The following is a 22,354-nucleotide window of genomic DNA, read 5'->3' on the forward strand; positions in this document are numbered from 1 at the left end:
CACAGAGTTTGCGGAAAGCAGCGCTGCTTTGACTGGCCGAGCGTTGGACACGCACACACTTTCAGAATTCTGTCAATAACGTCGTCGGCATACCTGATCATGTCAAGAAAAACTGTCGTTTAATCCACAGTGATTGTGGTAACGACAACTACACGCATTGTCGAAGACGGTCTATGTGCTGCTTGCATGCGTACTTTTGAAGCTTCGAGCATGCTGCACATCGATCTGCCTTCGTCCAACGGTATCGACACTAAAATTCATAGCACACGCCGCGATTAGAAAAAGTGCTCGAAATATATGAATTTTCGCGCAATGGACACAGAAAAATTTTGCTAGGGAATTTCCCGAACTCATATCTGCCGCGGTTTGGCCTCACTGAGATTCTACTGTACATATAGATGAACACCTCCTAAATTCGTTTATAATAAAATGCTGTGCATTTGCAAAAAGCTTGAAGCGAATTGACTTGCATTTTTGTCAATGCGACCAGATTACAAACAGAAATTTCGATTTCCAAGAATTTTCAATTTGATTGATATGTGGGGTTTAACGTCCCAAAACCACCATATGATTATGATAGATGCCGTAGTGGAGGGCTCCGGAAATTTCGACCACCTGGGGTTCTTTAATGTGCACCCAAATCTGAAAAAAATTTTCAAGATAACCATACAAACGTAAGAAGCGGTCCAAACCCAGGAGCCTCCTGGACAATCCAGGAAACTTGGCAGGTGTGCCTTCCTATGCTGGCTGAGCAACCACAAATCATGAATATATATATATATATATATATATATATATATATATATATATATATATATATATATATTACTTGCACAAATACTAATGCATGCATGAATGTACAGTACGGTCCACTCTTGGAGGGAACACGGCAACGCGTGGCTGGCGGCCCGCGTGGCGCAAACTGGCGGTGAGATTTGTAAACGCTGTGCATGCGCATAGACGCGAAAGGGTGGGGCTCGCCACCTTTCGTCTGCTACTTCCCGCTCCGGCGCTTGCCGTGCGCTGGATACAGCGTTCGCATTTCCCCACTCTCCCTGCCCCTCCCTGGGTAATCAGCGTGCAGAAAAAAAGTGCCTGTCGGTTGTTATGCTTTCTCGGCAGCTTTGTTGAAATTCCATTCATGCCCACAGCAGCCGATTTTAGATTACAGGCAAAATGCAAAGAAAAGCCATGTGCTTATAGTATTTAGAAGCATGTTAAAGAAAGTCCTGTTTGAAAATACTTCAATGTATGCCACTACGGCGTGACATCGAATTTTATAATTGTTGTGGATTGCAATACACAGTAAATGAAAGTTCTAACTCGCGTTACATTTCGTTTTCTTCATTGAAGCGAAAACTCCTGAAGCTCCTTATTTCGAATATGCGATAGCGTTCACTTTTTCGAAAAACATTACATTTCACCAATACGCGCGCTGAAAAACGGTGTACGTAGAACGCTATGGTGTAAACAGAGAAAAATTAATTTCTCAAACTTAGACAGGTTGAGTGAGGTCAGATCTGTAGCCTTGAAACATATGAATAATGCAAAGGTAATGAAACACATCTCAGCCCCTGTGAAACACACAATAAAATGCAAATGTGTGTAAGCAAAATAGGACTACTCGTGACAGAACTTGGCAATGGAAAAAAATACATTCGTAATGCCGATGATTACACTGGTAATGAGAAAGTGGCCATTTGGCGATAGCAGTGACATCACGCTGGCGGTATTCTTTGGTGTACAGCTCGACTATTCGAAGCCTTTTCTCCTCAGGTACTCTAGCCATGTCGCTTTTAAGAACTAGCTCCGCCGAAAATGTGGTCAGCGAATGAATATGCCCCCAGCTGTGGAAGCCTGTGAAAGCGATAACGAAGCGCATCACTCACGTAGCCTAATGTTTGTGCTCACCAAAAATGTAATCGTAAGCTTTTCAAAAGCCCTTCGAACCAGCTAGCCGCTTTTAATAACAGACTTGGAAATTGATGGTCGATGAAGCGAGCACAGCAAGCTTGTCACTAGCGCGCGCCGAGCGTAGCGCGGGGTAGTAGCAGACGACGTGGGCAAGTACCGCCCTTGCGATTCTGTGCGCATGCTCCGCGTTTCCAATCTCGCCAGCAGTTGGCGCCCCGCGGACCGCCGGCTACGTGCTCGCGTGTTCCCCCTAACAGTGGACCGTACTGTAGGTAAAAAATGGTTGAATAACTCCAAATAAATTTCTGGCTACACCCTTGCTCCTGTGTTCACTCCGGTATCGTTTGTAGAAAATTATGGCCCCAGCAACCAAACCACGCAACTAGGGTGAACAAAAAAAAAGGAGGAAATTTTAAAGGTTTGTGTCTGTGTCTGATACAAACCTAATAAAAATCAACACACAAAGAAGTCGACAAATGCCCAAATAGTGTGCCTGCACGGGCTACAGTATGAGCCTACTGATGACTTCTATGGAAGTGTTAAACAAACATTGACGCTTCCACACACCCACACACCTGGATGACATAAAAGCAAGCACCGGTGGCCGCAGGCAGGCACTAGCTCCCGCGAGCAGGTCTGGCCGCAAGAGTGTGGCACCAGCCAAGGGTCGTACTCGGGGTTCACCTTCTGGCCACAGAAGCACCGATACTCGTTCAGTCCCTCCCTGCTGCTGTAGTCCTGCCGACACTTTGGGCTGCAAGTGTGGTGCCCAGTGAAGTGAAACCAAACACACCAAGGCGTGCATGCTACAGCGTTCCTATTGTCCCTTACTGTCCCCCAGCGTTCTTACTGTCACTTTTTTGTTTCCATGCTTGCGTGTTTGTTTTTTCTATTTCACTTAGCCACTAGAAATGCATCAAAGTCTAGTACGTCAACAAGCCCAGAAAACTGCTTAAGTGCCTCTTGGAGCAGAGAGGTTGTGCAATTGCCTACCGCCTATGAATCCAGTCTAATCTGCCAGAAAAGCTCCTAACAATAGACCTTCCCTATTCACTGTGTGTACTTGTCTGTCCTGCACGTTTTGCAGCACTGGTTGTCATTCAAGTAGGAAAAAAAAAAGCTAAATGTGCATGTTGATCTCACGCACTTTGTTTCATTTTCCATGGCATAGTACACGCATATTGTGCTCTTATGCACTGTTTATGCAGCGGTAGTTAATTCGTTTTCAGTAAACCGAGTTGTAGGAAAGCTAGATTTAAAATTACAAAAACGGTCTACAATCTACATGCTACCTAAAAAATCCTTATTCTTTCGTGCCACTGCTTCAACAGAATGGGGATAAAAATATTGCCCACGAACTTTTGTGCCATAAAGAAGCCATTTGAAGAAATTAAAACAAATAAAAGCTGCCAACTAGCTAACAGGTAAGTTTATTACACTCAGTACTCATTTATGCCAAACACCTGGCATGCCACCAAAGTTTTACAAGTAACCAATTTTTTTTAAAATAGGGGCCTAGCTGATATAGATACATAGGCTTGCATTGCAGGACAGCAAACTGAAAAAGTCTGTTGAGACTATGCGCTGAAAACGCTCGCATAAGTCGGGAAGCCCTGGAAAGCTGTGCTCTAACGTGAATCTATCTACTCAATAACAAAGCTGCCACTAACCAGTGCCACTGCAACTTCTGCTGAGCTACGGGATCTTCCTGTTGTTGCTGCAGCTGCTGAAACATGCTGTCCTTGGCCCATTTCTGTACACAGCTCAGATGCAGAATGCCGTAGCATCCACCACATGACCAAACCTGCGAGCAGACAGAAATTTCATCATTACGATGGATGCCATTACGTCAGCTCTTGCCTGCACTCACCTTTTCAGTTCTTTTTATTGATTCGATACAAATAAGGCACACTAAAGCCCCGGATACAAGGTTGTCTGTCATAAACTGGACGGTTCTTTGCAGATCGCCTGATCCCATATTATTCAGTTCTGCAAAGGAGAGTTAAAGCAAGGATGAATAACAGACTGCGAACTACTTAATTAGAGCCAAGCAATCTTAAACTCAGGTGGCTGGCCTGGCTTGATGTGACACTGTAACAATACTAGGAGTGCTGCAAGTCACGTGTGCAAACATTAAGTGCCATTTTTATCTTTTTTTTTCATACTCAGCAGGCTTCCTTCACAGCCCTGAAAAAAGGACCATGTACAAAGTAATCACATGGAAAACACATTACTGTGTGTTTCAAGCCCTCTCTGCAACTCTTCAAGTAAGATGTATAAAATAAAATAAATATTTGAAGTTTGGTTCATAAACATAATTAGCAAGCTTATCATGCTTAAAATGTAGAATCAGCAACTTGAGAGAACTATGATTATGTACTTGGTATCAATGAGTGTGTAAGAGTTGACGAAGAGCTTGGCTTATGCCATGCTTTATACTTGATTTTTCATATCATGCTATATGTTAAATCTACAGTGGCGTAGCTAGCTTGGATCGAAGAAGGTTTCAACCCATCTCCCCACGCCTAAACTTCTTTAGTTTTGCATATGTATATACACACATGCATACAAATGCACACACAAATAGACAAAGGATTCCTTACCCCCTTAAAAAAAGTTTCTGGCTGTTTATCTGGAGTCTGAAAACATCTGGAGCATCCCGAGTGTGCTTTGCACCTCATGATGTTCCAGATGCAGATAATGAATACAAGGACTTGTAATGCATAGAAATGTTTGTGGTACCCCTGAAAACTAGCCAAAGATTTGATGAAGAAAGCTTTTTATTGCAATTTTCTCGTGGTGGTGTATACTAGAGACTCATTAGGAATATTTTACAACACTACACACGGGAATCTTATGGTTGGTGCCGTGAAATGTTAAAATGTCCCACATATCTACACACCTAGTGACATGGTAGTAAAACCCTGCTTGAATATGTATACAACCATGAGACACTTTTGATAACTAGCTCTGTTTGTTAGACCATGCTTTCTGCCTATTTCCCACGCTGTTACAGTGGAGTGTGTGGCCACTACCAACAGGTGGCATGGCATATAAGCTCCAATGGAGAAATTGTGGGCATGTCTGACAACACCTTTATGACAGTTGCAAAGTGAAGCCGCAGTCTCGCAGCACTTTCTTGACGGCTACTGTACAGCAAAAATTGTGTTTAGCGAGGAAACACGAGTCCTTGAATTACCACTTCTTTCTTTCCTTCCAAGCGCACGAATGAAATATCAAGCTCCACACAACTACGGTTCTTGTTTGTGCACATGGAGACAGCACCACACCCGACATTTGTGCACAAAAATTACCTCAGCCGGTCTTGATGCGTGCATACAGGTGGTGAATATATAGGTGGCAATGTATAGTAGTCATAGTAGCAATATATAGTAGGTGACAACTCTAGGTGGCAATATATAGTAGCCATACATGTGTCAGTACCTTACAAGCATGGACGCTTATTCGTTGCTTTCAACTATCCTGTAACATGATATCTGCAGTGATAGTGGAACCAAACTGTAAACTACCTCATTTATTAGCATTAAAAATTCTTTGAGAAATTTAAGTTGCAAAAATTATTTACGCATAACGGTACAAAGATATGAGCATTCTTTGCCGCTGCTGTCTGGCGACCCTACCTTGGTGCACAGACATTTCAAAAATGGGGCAAAACGAAAACCGACCTGAGTAGGAACCTACGACGCGAGAAAGAATTCCCTCCGTCTCGAGCTCTTCCTCTGAAGATGACCGGTCGTCTTGAGCCTGCGGTAGGAATCTTTCCACGTTCGCCTGTATTTTGGCGCAGGCTTCTTCGAACTTGCGGTTGACCACCGGTTCTGATGGCTGCGACGCGGCGTGTCCATTCTTCGTCGCCGCTCTCGACGAAGCCGGTGCTGCATTTCGTTGTGCTTGCAAAGGCACTCCCCAGGCGTTGTATCTTTTCTCGGTTTCATCTCGCCTCTGGCGGCCGCGTCCGCCTCTGCCGCGGCCAGCCGCCCGCGGTTGATCCATGCCTGCCGAAGGCGACTCAGAAAGAAAAGCGCAACTTAGAATGCCGCGAACACGTCTACGTCACCACACGCTTCCAAGCTGGACACATTTGATAGTTCTCTTCGGCAGTTTTGCCCTTTACGCGCACGTCGTACTTTGATCTAATTGGTCCACATCAGAAACGTCGAAACTCAGCAGGCAATTTTGTGCAGCGAGAACTGCGAGAAAAAGATGCAGAGAGGCGCAGGTAAAGCAGCGTCGAGTTTCATAAATCGGAGCCATGCACTTAACCAACGTGTAAAAGCAGGTGTTCGGCCTGTTTGTTTCCGGCGACTCTTTCGCGTTCCCAATCCACGCTAAGAATAAATGAGCACAGTAAACATCAATTCATTCTTCGGCAGTCGAACTGTCCACATTTGAGGCAACCAACGGAACACCTACCAGCCGATCGCATCGACTGCTCGCCAACGTGAACCGCCGCATCAGCGCTGGCTACGGAGGGTACAGTCTTACCTTGAATCGCTTTAGTTAGAATACCAAACGTTTCATTGGCTAAAAGTTATCACGTGGCGTGCAACAGCCATGTTGTTGCCAGTTTGAAGTACCTTGTGCTGTAGCGCTATCATAGTTTCTTGGCTGCTAAGCTTTAGACCACAGGTAGTTCATTATAATTCTCTCTAACATCAATACTTAGCATATAAAGCACAATACTGTGGCTGGCTATCAATCCGTTATAAATTTTATTCCAAAATTAAACGCTAGACATTCGCCTGGTTCTCGCCGCGAAGAAAACAGGCTAAAACATGAATAAGAAAAAACAAGAAAAGCTTTATCACGTAATTACTATAATGCACATTTTGTACTAGTAATTAATTCAGTCAAAATATTAATATATTGTTCTGTACACCGAGTAATAGGTCGCGCAGCGCACCTATGTACTGGCATCCGCTCTCTGAGCGGCTGGCTTGAGGCAAGTTGTAGCGATGCTTGCAGTCAACGAACTTATTATATCGCATCAAGAGTTTCACTACACTTGCGCGCTAATTGTTTCAACGTCGTGGTTTCGACTTTCGCAAAAGCAAGCGCGAAAGACGGCCGAAAGCGTCCCGAGAGCAGCGCGGCCGCCGATTGCTCGCTTTCCATTGGCTCCTGCCTTTGTGACGTCGACAACGTCATTTCTACGATAATGTGCTATTCAAGATGGCGGCAGGAGGTAGCGTTTAGCTCTGTCTGGCGAAAGGAATTTCGATCATTTATTCGCTTTAGGGCGTGAAAATTATGCCGAAGAGACGAAATGGTGAAATCCCGCTACCTTCCGGATGGGACATCGGCACCGACTACGACGGCAAGATCTATTTCATCGACCACATCAACAAACAGACGACATGGATTGATCCTAGAGACAGGTAAGCGAGGGTACGGCCAAAGGAATGCGCGTTCCCCGTGAAGGCCCCCTCGGGCGAAAAGCCCAAAGTTCTCGAGATTTTTTCGCTTGACCGTAGCCGAATGTGCGCCGTACTCGCTGTGAACGACAAGTGCTGCCTGTTGCGCCGGTTGTCACGTTAGTTGAGACGCTGTAGACGACGGCGTTTCCATTTCGGATGTACCGAGGAAGAGATGAAAAAACAAAAATAAAAGGAAAGAGGAGCATTCGAAGGAATGTCGTTGCAGCACACAGATGAGATGCGGGTTTGCTGGAGCGCGTTGTGTGGCGTCAACAAAAACAAGTTGCCGTCGGTGTACTGTGACGGGAGGTCCAGGGTTCGGATTACTTTCGACATTCTGGCCCCATTTCCCGCGACACGGGCTCTTTCGAGAGCGGCTAGCCGCACCGGCGGCGATTTTTTTTTTTTTGTTTTGGTTTTTTTGTATTTTTCTTTCGAGGACGGGGCCTCGCGGCAGCTACTTAGCGCGCCGACTAGGACTAAAGAAAATATGCGGCTTGTTTGGCACGCGTGATGCCATCGCCTTTCGGCAGCCGCGCACAGAATGCGTCGTCTGGCTACGCTTGTTGACCGCTTGGCGAAAACGCTTTGGCCACACGACGTCGCAGGCGCCTTTCGACTGGTAGCTCGTTGCCAGCGTCTCGGTGAAATCTGTTCCCGGAGTTTTTTTTCTGCACAACCGACCGACGTCCATGTGCTCGCGTGCGGTGTGTTTCTGCCGGTCGTTCGGCGCGCCGGAGCGATTGATGCTGTGATGCGTCTTTGAACAACTTTGTTGGGACGGGTCGGGCATCGAGGTGGTGCCCCCAGGATTTTGCTGTCCCCGGCAGCGCGGGCCGGAACGCTGTTCTAGGTCAGTTGCCGCGTGCATTCAGGAAGGTCGAACGACGTCCCGAACTGCGCCAGCGGCGGCGTTGGCACAGAATGCGGCGGGCAGTTTTGCTGCCCCATTCGTCGTTCTTGCTCGCAGATACTGCGGCACGGAACACACGGAAACGGCGCCGGGCCCGATAGGGTCGACTATGCGCGTTTTTAGATTCGCGCAGGGAAGAGAGCAAGAAAAAGAGAGAGAGACGGCGGTTGCGCGAGCCCAGCGCGCATTCCTAGAAAAGGGCCCGAAAAAAAATGATGTCAATGAAGAACGGGTGAAAACGTCAGCCAGAGGAATGTTAGCGGCGGATGCCTACCTCTAATGGCACCCCTCCTCACCTCACCTCACGCAATAAACACACACACATGGCAGAGCGCGCGAGGCGGCTTTTGTTGTAGCGCCTTTTTCTCTCGCCGAAATTCCGTTCACTTTCTCTCACCCGCGCGCCTCTTTTTTTTTTTTTTCCTTTTTCTTCGCGCCTGGAATGAGCGTCAGCATGTGCGTGTCGATAAACCGAGGCGCGAGTTCCCGCTGCAAGTGGCCGGCTCCTGTGCACTTCGCCGAAAGTGGACGAGAAAAAAACGAAATAATTTTCTTTCTTTTTCCTCTATGCCACGGCTGCATTATGGGCGGTGTCTGTTTCCGTGTTGCTCATCTCACTATTGACAACCCTCGCTCCATTCGATCACTATTAATTACATATTTTTTTTAGCTAACATGGCAGCTGTGATCTTCAGGTTCTTGTTCATGACCTGTGAGCATAATGAGCCAATGCACTGCACATTAATGTTGGTTCGATAACTATTGGTGCCATTGCCATCATGTGAAAAAAGGGTCCACTTTATGCGCAAGTCACACTGGTGTTGTGAATGTCAAGCTTTCAAGTACAGTTCTTCCAGATAAACTAGTTTTATTCAGCACTGGCAAATCAAAAGCCGACTTCATTACGGTGCTCATACCTAACAGATTTGTGACAGGATTATATTATTTAATTGTTGCATTGCTTCCTCTCACTGTGAATTTCGATTCTCTTGGAACAGTTATTCGCATAAGCAAGGTTGTGCTGTTTGATCAGTTATATGTAAAGTATTTACTCTTTTGTAATCATTTCAAAAGTTAATTAGAGCGCGAAAACTTGACACAATCACTCACACACGCACACACCCATGCATCAAACACACAGGCATACACTTATGACACACCTTGTACACAACGCAGAGACGATGCTTCTGTATGTCTTTTGTTTTATATAGATTTACAATACCTTATTGTAAAGTAAGGGCGTACGTCATGAGCTTGGACCATATGTACCATAACATTCCTACAGCAGCATGCCGCATTTTACCTGCAATTTTTATTTTGTAAGTCGTACAACGTCATTGCAGATGCTGTCTGTAGCAGCGCATTCCACAACCCAGTTTTCTTTGGCCGCTTTTTTTTTTAACCCCTTAATGTCAGGAGTTAATGTCCAGTCAGGAGTTAAAGTATTGTTCTCTGGCCTTAGTGATTTGTCAATGTCCACCCTAAATGTCACGAGCTTTGCTTGGAAATGGTAGAAACTCTTTCATTCTTGAGAGCTTATTCATTCCTGACCACATCTGGGAAGCAGTAATTGAGTTATTAGTTTTTGTAGGTGTTTTATATTTGTCATTTCCTAAGCTCAGTAAATTTGGGTAAAGTGAATCCCAGCGTGCTTGGGGCTGTGATCTTGCATAACGTCCAATTGTGTGCTGGAGCTATCATCGTCAAGAGTGCATCTGCAGTTGTATGCTTCAGCAAAGTACCTTTTCACATTATTCAATGGGCAACTCTTGGAAGGACATGCATTATATCTATATTCCACAGATAAGCTAACCTCGTGAGGAATATGTGTTATGAGGAAAGCACCATCGAGCGCTTCCTCTCTAATCATTGTGAAATTGCTGAAACCAGGTCACATTGAGTGTCATCTTTGCTTCGTTATAGCTAGAAAAATGGAAACTAAAAGAGCAGTACAAGTGTCTTTCATTCGTTATCTGCAGATATGCTATTATCTAGACCCTTCTTATCTGCGATCGCATTCTCTTCGTGCTTTAGCTTTGTGCTTGTCTTGCTTTGTTATTGCGCACGGCATTCCACAATAAGTGCGTAAGTGGTGTTGCCGGCATGCATTTCCATTTGAAGAAAGGTCGTTTCGTTGTTCTTTTTTTTTTTCTCGTGCTATAGGTAAAGTCTGATCGGAGGAACCCCTTCCCCCACCCCCCTATTATTCTGTTTTCTTAAATGGCTCCAGGTTGACAAAGCCCCAGTCATTCGCAGACTGCTTAGGTAATGAGCTTCCCTTTGGCTGGGAGGAGTGCTACGATGACCAAGTTGGTGTTTACTATGTCGACCACACGAACAGTGAGTGTTTTGCTCTTGTGCGTTTTCACCATTTGTTTGTCAGTGCTGCTGCATGGGTTGGTGAGAAAGGTTAGGTAATGACAAGGTTTGAATATGCAGACTGGTCGAAACATTCCTAGAGCATCATTGATGCCACACAAACATAATATGCTTTACGATGCAAGCACACATAACACAAGTCTGCTAAAGCATTTTAGTTTGTTCTTGTTCCATGTGTCTGTTTGGTTTGTGCTTACAAATTGGATGCCGAGGCATGCCAAAGTTCGTGAGCAGCGAGTTATCTAAACATTCTCATATTATGCCCCTACTTTTATAATGCTATACATCTAGCATGAGATTATTTGCAATGTAGCAACTGTTCTTTTTTCTTAGCTTGTTTCATGCCCTTCGCATTTGTAACATAGCCTGTTGCACTTTCTTTTTTCTCCCCTATTCGAAGTGCAGCATAAGGCAGTGTTTCCAAGTAGGACAAGAGGTGTACTTTCCTCTAGGTTTAGTAAACGTGGTATGATTTTAAAACACTATTTAAAAACTTCATTCGGTTTTCATGTGATAACAAAGTATCGTTTTATATACATTGTTTTCTTGTTGTGAAGCCATCCTGAGAAACATTGAATTGGTCTCACTTGCTAATGTGGTAAGAAGTCATTGAAAATATTTTATAGCAGCTATGACTTAGTCTTTTGTATCCCCATATGCACATACTGGAAGTTTTTTCATTATGATAAATTTGCCGTATTTTAATCTGATTTAAGGCTGCAGATCAGGGCACACATTTTACATCAGTGTTTGTGTTTTACATATATACCCTTCTTTGTTGCAGATAGGTCAGCTTTTCTGTATCATATTCATGCACTTTGTATCTGCACTGAAATTTTGTTTGTTATGTGTAAAAGTGGCTTCACCTGTGTTTTGACAGAAGTAATTGAACTTTTAAAGGTTTTTTCAAGTGTACATGAAGTAGACCCTAGCTTCAGTCAATTTTAAAATAAACTAAGGAATTATTGTCATGGACCCACATTGGTTATCCGTCAGAACGGATAGAAAGCAAAACAAGCTTCATTTCGCTGACTTTGCCGCACATGCTGCATTGCCATGGCAATAATATATGAGTAACGCTATATATAGTGATCTGTAAATCTGGTCTTGCTTGTAAAATCTTCTTATGCTTTATTGTTTCATTTTCCACACCTAAACACATGTAAGTGTAGAAACATACTCATCGTCCTGTTGTAGTGTTACTGCTGCATTTCTGGTCATTGTGCACTTTTTGCTATATGAATAACCTATGTTCTTGGGCTGTCCTTCTGGTTTGAAACGTGTATTTCTTTTTCTATCTCATTGCTCAGAAAGCCACTATTAATTTCTTCATATGTCTATCGTGTTCAAACGTTAAAATGCCAGACTATTCTTAAATGGATCTTAGTACAGATACATGCCCAGGCATTTGTCAATGCCAAGTGGCTGTTACAACAGAAAGGGTGGAGAAATCCCTTCACAACAGTGATGCATGCTGCATTACCTTTTCACACTACAGTCATGTATTTGCCATTTGTAATCCTGAAGTATTATGCTCTATGTAACGTCAAAAAGACACAAAAATTGTTATCAGCATCAACCGTTGTCATTTATAAGCTTCTTTCATGTGTGCCATGTTTAGCAAAGAAGCAGCAGAAGATTGATTGCATAGCCTGTCGCGTTATATGAGCAATGTTTACATTTTAAGGAGTAACCTGTGAGCAAGCGATGAATAATGGGTTGCCCTTTGAGATGTGGTGTGTTGCTTATACTTGTGCTTATTGCATTGCTTTCTTCCTTTGCTAGAAACGAATCAAATTGAAGACCCTAGACAACAATGGAGGCAACTTCAAGAGGCTATGCTCAAAGAGTACCTGCTTACTGCTCAGGACGACCTCGCGGTGAGTGGTTTTACTCTTTTTCTTTCCGAGTGCTGCTTATGTCTAACCAGCAAGATGAAAGTAACATTGTTTTTGTTCTTTTCCCTTTAAAAGGTCACATGCAGATCTTCACCGCCTAATGTTATCTAATTATATTTAGTGCTAAGCTATACAAGGTTTCCTATTACAGATTTTTTTTTTGTTTTTTTATAAAGATATGCAATAGCAAAATGTATCGGAATGAGATGTGTCGTATAAAAATCATATTCTGGTGATTCCAAAAAGGTAGACTCTTTGGAAAAAGAAGAATTTCAATAGAGCCGTAAAAGTTAAAAAATCCATCAATAAAAGCACAGTCCTCATTTAAAAACAGACAGGGAAACATCCCACTGGACGGGAGCTGTCCTCGTGTGATGTTCCTTTGTCGATGGGTGCATACCGACATACTCGTATCCAAACAGTTCTAAATTCGTATTGCACTTCTGTGCACTTGTTCTATTAAAGCTCTAAGGTGTTCTTGCACCCGATAGATTATTCTATCATTCACTTAAATATAATTTTGCTTTGTTTGTGTAAGCTTTGCAAAAAGCTTGTTTTGTATCTTTTACAAATTGGTTCACAATAGCCGTGAACATTGGTTCAGCACTGTATTGTGTTCTTATTTTCTGTGTGCCTATTAGAAGAGTTGTGGGCCAGTTGGTGATGCGTGCTTGGTGAAATGAAGTGCAATGAATGGGACAAAAAAAAGGTGAGACAGACAGGACAAAGTTTTCCTGCCTGTCTCACCTTTTGTTGCCCCATTCATTGTAAGCTGCTTATGGTGAATTGCTACAGTGCCTGTACAGTGAATCCAACAGGCTATGAGTCTGGAACATACAGGGAACATTATTTGTAGCTTTTAAGGGAGAGCTCCTCACTTTAATCTTCATTTTTTACCTACGGGTGAATTTTGATCAAACTTCCATCTTTTATGTATTTCGACATGTTGATTTTAACTATGCCATTACTGTTTTTCTGTGCAACAAGTACTTTTCAAAAATATTGAGAAATCAGTGTTTTTTGCATTGGCCAATTCGCAGGTGAGTTTTCTCTTAAATGCTGGTAGTGATAAAAGACAGTGGCCTATTAAAATGATGTTGTGTGGTCAGAGCTTGCAAGAATGAATGCTCTGGACTAATTTGGACCAAAGCTACAGCACGTAGAACTTTTGTAAGCAAAAAGGCTTTAGTAACACCCTGGAGAACAAACGTAAATGGAAAGGAATGAAAATAGATGAAAAATCAACTTACTGCTGGTAGGGACCTAAGGTGCAGCCTTCAGATAGCAGTTTCCAATGTTCTACTAATTAAGTCACAGTGGCTGTTGCTTTCCTATCCACTTTATTCGGTATTTATGGTTGTGTAATAGTGGGTCTGATTAACACCACCAGAATTGCATTAGTGCTCGATCTTGTGAATCGAAAAGCGACAGTTGCGATAGCTCAATTTTTAGGTCATTGGATGCATTTTATGAAGGCTAGGTCTGTACCTGCAGCAAGTTTTGTATCCGCTTTATATCCTTTCCACTTATGTCATAATTACTGTCGCGGCTGCTAAAAGCTACAAATAGTGTCCGCTATACCTTCCTAAGCTTCATTGTCCGTTGGTTTTGTTATGCTTTGTCTAACACAAAAAAAAAATGAGCGCTCGGTCAGCACCTCTTTTTAGTTCAGTGTCTATATGTGAACGATGGTTTCCCTGTCGTAGGCCAAACGCGAGATGGTGGATGTCAAGCACCAGCGACTAGCCATCGCTCAAGACGAGTTTGACCACCTGTCTGGTGCCCTAAAGGGTCTTTCACTGCATGGGAGCTTGACCACTTCCCTGCACTCTTCTTGCACCTCAGTGGCGTCGCGTACCAGCTCACTGGACCCTGAGCTGCTACGCTCTGATGTGGGCCGGGCACGGCATCGTGTGGCCAAGCTGCGTAGAGAGCTGGAACAAGTGAGTTCAAACCTTCCCATCTGTCGCGGCTCTCTACCTGCCGTGTGAGCCCTGCTAAATCCGCCACTCTCATTTTCCTGCGATGCCCTCTGCTGTTTTGCTTGGGTTTTGGTAGAGGCCTGGACAACCAGTATTTTCAGAAGCAAAGCCTAGATCAGTGGTTCTCACATGGGGGTCCGCAAACCCTTGGGTGTCCGCAAACCCTTGGGGGTCCGCGAAGCTATCTCTATTATCTGTGAAACCCTCACCCGCATTTTTCTTTAAGCGAGACTGTGCCACGTATTGATGAACTGTCCAAAATGAAGTGATGTGGCACGTTTCTTTGATGGTTTTTGGTAGCAATAAAAGACACTTGTTTGACGCTCCAATTACGTTAATTTACTTACGTACTTCCCCTCCCTCTGCTGCAAGGGGTCCCCCATCACTTCCACAAGTCCGCAAGGGGTCCCCGAGGCATCCATGGCTGAGAACCACTGGCCTAGATGATGAACAGATATTTCGCAGTTTTTCTGTTAAGGAAAGGGCGCATGCAGTTGGGCATTGTGAAAAGTTGGATTACGTTGTGAGCGAGTTCCACACTCTGGGATCATGAGTGGAAACAACTTTATTTAACTTATTTAACAACTTTAAATTGTAACTTTGGAAGAAGTCTTCGTGCCTTTGTTCGCCAATTGCCGGCTCTCAGTTAACGTGCCACGTTGTGCTTGTTTGGATGCACATTCTATATCTTTTGTCATGGCATTATGTGCATTGGCGAACTCTGTAAAGCTATAATTAGTGCATGGGTGAAACAGCCAAATAAAACGAACAAGAATGCACTCAGTTGAATTTGACAATGCCATTGATAAGCACCTTTCTTGCTCAAGCAGAGCTAGTTAACACTAACTTCATTGTACGGGTAATTATTTTTCTGCAATTTACGGCTCATAGTATCTAGCACCTTTTCTTTGCTCCATTGCTAAGGAGTATAGCACCTTGCCCCAAACTTTTTTTTTTCTGTGACACCAAGGGAATAACGAGGCATTTATGTAACCCTCTTCTGAGGCTTGATAAATCTTAGCCAAGTCGTTGCTTTATGTTCCCGTCAGTGATAAACCACCTATGCGCTGTTGTAACAAGCAGACAAGGCTTCTTTGACGAAGAAAAACAAAAGAAATTAATTGAAAGTTGGCCTGTGAGTGCACCTCATGCGGACTTATTTTGTCTTTGTAGGTGAGATCTGAAGTCCACCAGCGGGAACAAGGACTAGAAGCTCTGCGGCGAGTTGAGCAGCAGTTCTGTGAGCTCCCAGCGGGCTACAGCCTTGACCAGGCAAAGGCCGTGCTTGAAGAACTTTGCAGTGTACAGCGCTCCTTGGGCAAAGGTCACAGAGAAAAGACGCAGCTACTGCAGGTAAGTTGCCAGCTTTACAAATAAAAGGCACTGCAAAACTATATTGAGAATAAATCCAATATAATTTTATAAGATGGTACAATACAAGTTTATCACAAAGGACTGTGTAACGCTTGAAATAAGGGATGCAAAGGTGCATAACTAATGGACAGGAAGCAGGGGAACGAAATGAGGCATAACCATTTTTGCCATGGATCTTGCACTTTAAGCAACAGTGTCCCTCAGTGCGTATAGTCTCTATTTCTCGTCTCATATTGCCCACAACTGTCTGAAACACTGCAAATGCAAGCCCTTTTTCAGCTGAAAAAGTGTTATTAGAAAATTTAGTCACACTACAGAAGCAAGCCCTATGGGCTATTGCTGATGTACCTTATAATGAGCACACGCGTGACCTATTTCTGAAGTTCAAAATCATCCGAGATGACCACTTTTATGAGTATCAGCTTATAAGTTCTTTTAAACATGAAACGATTAAGGGCAGTACTCATATGAGGAACATCACTAACTTGTCAATAAATCAATCATATCGCATAAACCGACACACCGAACATTGGGCAGTTCCGCGACCATGCAGAAACTACGGTTTTCAAACACTTCCCTACCGCCTTCCTACAATACTAAACAAATGTAAATTAAGTGACGACAACATACGTCATATTTCCAAAAAGAAAATGCTTCAACTAATTTTATAAACACCAATGTTTTGTTGTTTATGATTGTGTCTGTTGAGAATGTTTGTTTCATACTTCTTTGCTTCTTCTCTTATCACTTTGCTTTATGTATTTCTATTTTACTATTGTGACAAGTAAGAATGCTTGTTAATGTTTGCTGCTGCTGTTATTGTTCTGGGAGGTGGGACTAGTCAAGCTGCCTACATGCAGCTTTTATCCCACCATCCTTGTTGTTTAAACATGTTTTGATATATGTGGCAATAAAGTTCACTTCACTTCTCCAAAGCTGTGATGTTGCTGTCAGTTGAGGCGAGGGCATGAGTATAGATATGCTGTGGGTAAAAGTTTCACATGCTATGTCACACACAATAAAGTTTCAACGGAACGGAATACAGCAGTTTTAGGTAACCTTGCATGACAAATTGAAGATGGCACAAGCATTAAAACCTGCCGTGAAGTGTTGCGCGCGGTGGTATCGTAGTAGCTAAGGTTCCTGGCTATAGTGGCCACCTGTCAGTAGTGTAGAAAGCTATAACACCCGTTTACTTGAAATACCAGGCTGTCTGAAATAATCTGAGATACCCACCACAGTGTGCTTTGTAACCATATCATAGTTTAAGCATGTAAAACCACATAATTAAGTTAATTATATTTTTGTTATGACCTGTCAACATGTAGCCTTTATTGTAGCCCTGCTGACAGGAATGACATGTGAAGTTTAATAGTGTGCTTGGAGCTTCTTTCATTGTGCGGGAGAGTTCGTATAAAAAAAAATGGTTGTACAGCTGTATAGTGGAACTTCGATTATACGTCTCCCGGTTTTAGACGACCTGCATTTTACTACGACACGGCTTTGTCCTGCCAAAATCCCCATATAAACAATGTATTAAAAACCTTGGTTATATGACACAGTTTTACGCCGACCACGCTTCTTGCGACAACATTGATTCTGCCTGAAAGAAAAAAAACAAAAAAAAAAACACCTTTACTCGAATCGCACGTCAACCAAATATTCACGAGTGCAAAATATGAACTTGCATACTCCAAGGTGGACTACAGAAAAAGTATAGTCATCTTCATCGAATTGAAAATTTATTCTCCCTGAAGTTCATGAGCTTCTACATACACCTCAATCACGTGCGTACGTATCTGGTGTCGTTACCTAGTCAAGCTCTCTTCATATAGAGTAGGTTCAGCTGACCAAAAAGTTGATATTTATACATTTTCGGTCTGTGGAAACATTTCCTGGTCGATATACAGCTGCGAGTGTGATAGAGGCAGGTGTCCTGCTTTGACGTCAACGTTCATAATAACAGCGGGACACCACTAGATGCACTTCACGAGGCAACAAATTACAACATGCACAGCTCAGTCACGCACAAACGCATCGTACGTAAAGTCGTGGTTCGTCACCATTATGTGAAAGTGATGGCACTGGGCTCTTCTGATGGGAGGTTCATGGCAACGCGGTTTCGGTTTCGTTTTCACGCGCAGGCAATTTTTTAACTCTGTTTATCACTACTAAGATGCGCGTTAGATTTGATTGTGTTTAAAGCTGAGAATAAAGATTTGCTCACACCTCCTTCAACTAATTGTTGCTGCGATCAGCTACAACTGCAAGAATAATTGAAGGGGGCAGATTCATCTTTGACATTTTTTTGTTTATTTCTTCACTGACCTTGATCAAAATGCGCAGGCTTGTGAGGCTTTTTCTGCTGATTTCAAATTTGTAATTACTTTTCCTATAACTCATTTTGTTCCTGAGAAAACCTAAATTGACCCCCTATTGTTTAAGGCCACCATAGAAAAAAAGTGCTTAATTAAAAGTGATATTTAAGGTATGGCAACATAGACTTATGACTAGAGATTGAAAGTATGCAAGAGTTTTTTGTTTTTTGCCCTTGATTATTTTACAGTAAAATGAACTTTCCATCTTCAAAAGCAGTTTGAATGTTGTCACAGTTTTGATTAATATTTAATTAAAAATGCTTGGGCTCTAAATTCTGCTCCCCTACTTGCATTTTATATACGTACAGGTTTCTATTGCAAAAGGATTATTGTTGTCCCTGCCCTAGCTGCAGAGATTTTGAGGCCTCAAAATTGAACAGTGGTAAATTTACTTTTGTGAGAAAAATAGGAAAAACTGCTAATACCCAGTTTCTTCAAGAACCACCAATCATGGTTTGCATGTTTTGCAATGCTCATAAAAGCACTCATAAATTGGTATTAAAGCTTCAGACACAGGTAGTGGCAAATTATACTGTTGTAGGCCCGTGTGCTCAGATTTGGGTGCACGTTAAAGAACCCCAGGTGGTCTAAATTTCCGGAGCCCTCCACTACGGCGTCTCTCATAATCATATAGTGGTTTTGGGACGTTAAACCCCACATATCAATCAGTGGCAAATTATAAAGTAGCCCCAAAGTAGGTTCCCCATTTTTCAGCAGGTTCTTCAGGCAGTCAGGCAGTCTGTACCCGTTTTTCGGGCAAGGCTGAGTGTCGCAATGGATAATTTTAGTTTTTCGATTATACGACACCCGCATGGTTTTGCTGGGTCCCCTGAAAGTTTTATAATCGATGTTCCACTGTATTTAAGCCATTTTAAAAACTAGCCTTCTGGCTGGTCACTACCTTTAAGAACAAATTTTACAGTTGAAATGTTGTAGGCCCGTGTGCTCAGATTTGGGTGCACGTTAAAGAACCCCAGGTGGTCTAAATTTCCAGAGCCCTCCACTACGGCGTCTCTCATAATCATATAGTGGTTTTGAAACGTTAAACCCCACATATCAATCAATCAAATTTTACAGTTTTCGTCTGAGCTTATAATTGTAGTTTTAGCTTATGAGGCCTAGTTATTTTGAAGTTTAACATGATGAAATACCTAAAAATGTAAAAAAAAGTAAACTTATTATAAAGTCAAAATGTGCCATAATACGCGCGTTGCACCATGAGGGAACACTAAAGAAACTGTTGGTGCAACTCTAACATGACTTGGCAGCTACGTAGCACAGAGAACACTCTGTGCATCTTAACTCCACAATCTTCATATCTTAAAGCTAAGGTGTGTTGCCATAAAAACATGCCAACAAAGTTCATATTTGGCAGGCCTGTTTTGCACATTATTAGTTACAGTACAAAAAGTTATTGCTAGTGTTCAATCATCTTGCTTGAATCCACAATTTCACCTATACAAAAACAGACAAAAAAAATTATGTAAAAATATTCATTAGAATGAAAGCTATCATTGCTAACGAAACTGTAAGAGGCAAAAATCACATTTTGTAAATAATGGCTTTAAAGATTTCAACCGAATGTTTATACACTCAAACCTCTTTATAACGAAGTTGCATGTAACACAAAAATAAGTTTGCTATATCCAGAAATTTGTTATAAAGTTGTATTCTGAACACTAAATCTATTGCAATAGTACTCTTCATTTACTTTGTTATAAACGATGTTTTGTAATATCTGGTTTTGTTATATCTCGTTTTGTTGTATTGAGGTTCGAGTGTATAAGAATGAAACATCCAGTATGCCTGAAATTCACCAGGCTCATAGCTTGGTACCTCTTTTAAAGTGGCATAATCTTCTGATGAGTGAGGGGATGAACGTTTTTTTTTTTTTTTTTTCTAGCTCATTTTGTGTCTTCAGTTCACTCTCATTCCTGTGCTCGACAGTGGGTATACGCTTGGTATATTGAATCACTAACTTGCATTGACGCCTCTTTTTCTTGCTATACTGTGTCATATTTCACTAACTACTATAACTTTCTGGTTGAAAAGCCAGAACAAAGTCTAAGAGCTTGAAAGAGGATGAAAAAAAAAAAAAACAGCCAAGCGAGAATGTGCACAACTTGAACAGAGTGGCGCAGCCGAGTAGTGGAAATCTTTAAATAAATTGAAAGCCTGTTACACAAGCTTTAGAACGTGCTCAGACAATGTACGCTTGAAAATATTTATGACGAGATAGCTGGTTTTGTGGTATCGAAAACCTTCGGTTTGAGATGCCTTCGGCAGGGGCTGACAATGTCGTCATAGCTTTTGAACGGCTTGAGATAACTACATATGTACTTGTTTTTGCTGGAAGAAAAAGCAGATAGATAGGACAGTCTTTCACCGAAAAGGCGTAAAGCTTGGCTTTGCACGTTGCATCAACAATCAAAATTATGCACGCCTGTCTCGAACAGGCAGGGACGGAAAAAGAGCCCGATGTACTTGAAATGCACTGCAAGAGAGTGACTGCAGGGAACGTTTCACAAGGAAGAAATAGCAGAGAGATAGGACTCTGCTCTTCCTTCTGAAACGTTTCTTGCTCACTAAGGAAGTATATCTCTTTCAAAAAATGCAATACCAACCAGCCCAAGTAGCCACTCTTCTTGCTCAATCTTTTCAAATGAACAGGGAGCTTAAAAATATGAAATCCCCAATTATTTTACACTCCAACCTCGATTTAATGAATCCAGATATAACAAAATATCAGTTATAACAAAGTAAATGAAAAACAGTCTTGCTACAGATTTAGCATTAAGAATAAACCTTTATAACGAATTTTCAGATATAACAAACTTATTTTTATGTAAGATGCAAGTTTGTTGCAATGAGGTTCGAGTGTATATAAAAAATGTTTTTGAAGGATGTGACCTACCTTGATGAGAGGTGCTGTTCATCTTCAGTGAACTTCTTCTTTGTAGACAAACAGCACGAGAAAGCATGGCTATGAAAAGCAGACACGGGACAAGTGCTGTGTACAATATTATCAGCGGTGACTAGGGGATGCTTGCACTGAGGGGTGCAGTGTGCTGGCAACGTGTTTTTCATAGCTGTGCTTTTTTGCCTTGTTTGTTTATCTTCGGCATGAATAACTCCCTTAACTGAAGGGGCTATTTGGTTATTGATACTGTAGGTACCGACTAGCCTAGTCAGCTACCTTTTCTGTACTGTGCAGTTTTAAAATAATGCTGTTTCTTTCCTCACTTTGTTTGTCGAACTAGCATTCTTTGTATTGCTGCTGAAAGCATAGAGTTTCCGAGAATTAACTAGAGTGGACTCTGTCGATGCCATAGTTGAGCGATCAGGCAATGATGGGTAGTACACAGATTGGCCTTGTCTTCGTACTTGCGCGTTTCGAACGCGCTTGTAGCTTCATTTGTTGTTCTTTTTTTGTTGTTTCGAATGATAGAATGGACGGTTACAAGCTTTGGGAGCCGATTTGATGTGGCGAGCCTAAAAGAATAAAGTAGTGAAGGCTAATTATTTATTGATTGTTGTTTCGTGTCAAAGCAACTTCAAGCCAGGTAAAACCAACTGGAGCCAAAAGTACAAAAATGAGAGAAATTTGTGTACTACTACCCATCATTTCCATGCTCGCTGAATCTCCGTGCATTGCAGCTCCCACAGACACTAGCACGAGAGTTCCTTCTACTGTATTTATAGGGAACTCTATGGCTGAAAGGGCTACCATAGCTTCCTCATTTTGAGCGGGATTGTGACGGACATGTGTTATTGTGTAACAGCGACTGTGGCAGCTGAAGGAGGAGTTGACGCGGGATGTGCTGGACTCCCGTGTGCCGGAGGAACGGCCGTGCGCAGCCTCGCAGACTGATCTGTCTGGTGAGCTGGCTCCCTTGGGTGCCCGACTTGCCGAGGTGGCTCGCACGAGGCTTAGCTACGATGAGGCACGGCGTGAAGTACAGCGCATCCAGCGCGAGTTGGCAGACCTCGAAGACCGACTGTCACCTGGACAAGCCGAATCCGATCAGGACAGGTGGGCATTAGATGGCATTCTAAATTCTTAGTGTTGGCAAATCAC

The 22,354-nt window shown here is 42.6% G+C and overlaps 2 protein-coding genes across 4 annotated transcripts in view; one reads left to right on the plus strand and one right to left on the minus strand.

The window, feature by feature from the left end:
- LOC119179120 (NF-X1-type zinc finger protein NFXL1) overlaps positions 1–6,358 on the minus strand; it is a 34,344-nt gene extending 27,986 nt beyond the window's left edge. Inside the window, exons 1-4 of the mRNA XM_075882035.1 lie at positions 5,601–6,358; positions 3,785–3,903; positions 3,585–3,718; positions 2,490–2,668 (exon numbers count right to left, since the gene is read on the minus strand). Coding sequence (XP_075738150.1) covers positions 2,490–2,668; positions 3,585–3,718; positions 3,785–3,903; positions 5,601–5,928 — 760 coding nt within the window. The 5' untranslated portion in view covers positions 5,929–6,358. The remainder of the gene's footprint in view (positions 1–2,489; positions 2,669–3,584; positions 3,719–3,784; positions 3,904–5,600) is intronic.
- Positions 6,359–7,076: 718 nt separating this feature from the next.
- Positions 7,077–22,354, plus strand: part of kibra (WW and C2 domain containing protein kibra) — a 48,723-nt gene continuing 33,445 nt past the window's right edge. For 2 of the 3 annotated variants that reach the window (XM_075882036.1, XM_037430203.2), the window contains exons 1-6: positions 7,078–7,313; positions 10,496–10,605; positions 12,430–12,524; positions 14,249–14,485; positions 15,698–15,877; positions 22,059–22,309. In XM_075882036.1, the coding sequence (XP_075738151.1) occupies positions 7,186–7,313; positions 10,496–10,605; positions 12,430–12,524; positions 14,249–14,485; positions 15,698–15,877; positions 22,059–22,309 (1,001 nt within the window). In that variant the 5' untranslated portion in view covers positions 7,078–7,185. Of the gene's footprint in view, positions 7,314–10,495; positions 10,606–12,429; positions 12,525–14,248; positions 14,486–15,697; positions 15,878–22,058; positions 22,310–22,354 lie in introns of all 3 variants that reach the window. The other variant, XM_075882037.1, reaches the window with a different exon arrangement.

This window comes from Rhipicephalus microplus, chromosome 2, assembly GCF_043290135.1.
Source record: "Rhipicephalus microplus isolate Deutch F79 chromosome 2, USDA_Rmic, whole genome shotgun sequence".
NCBI lineage: Eukaryota > Metazoa > Arthropoda > Arachnida > Ixodida > Ixodidae > Rhipicephalus > Rhipicephalus microplus.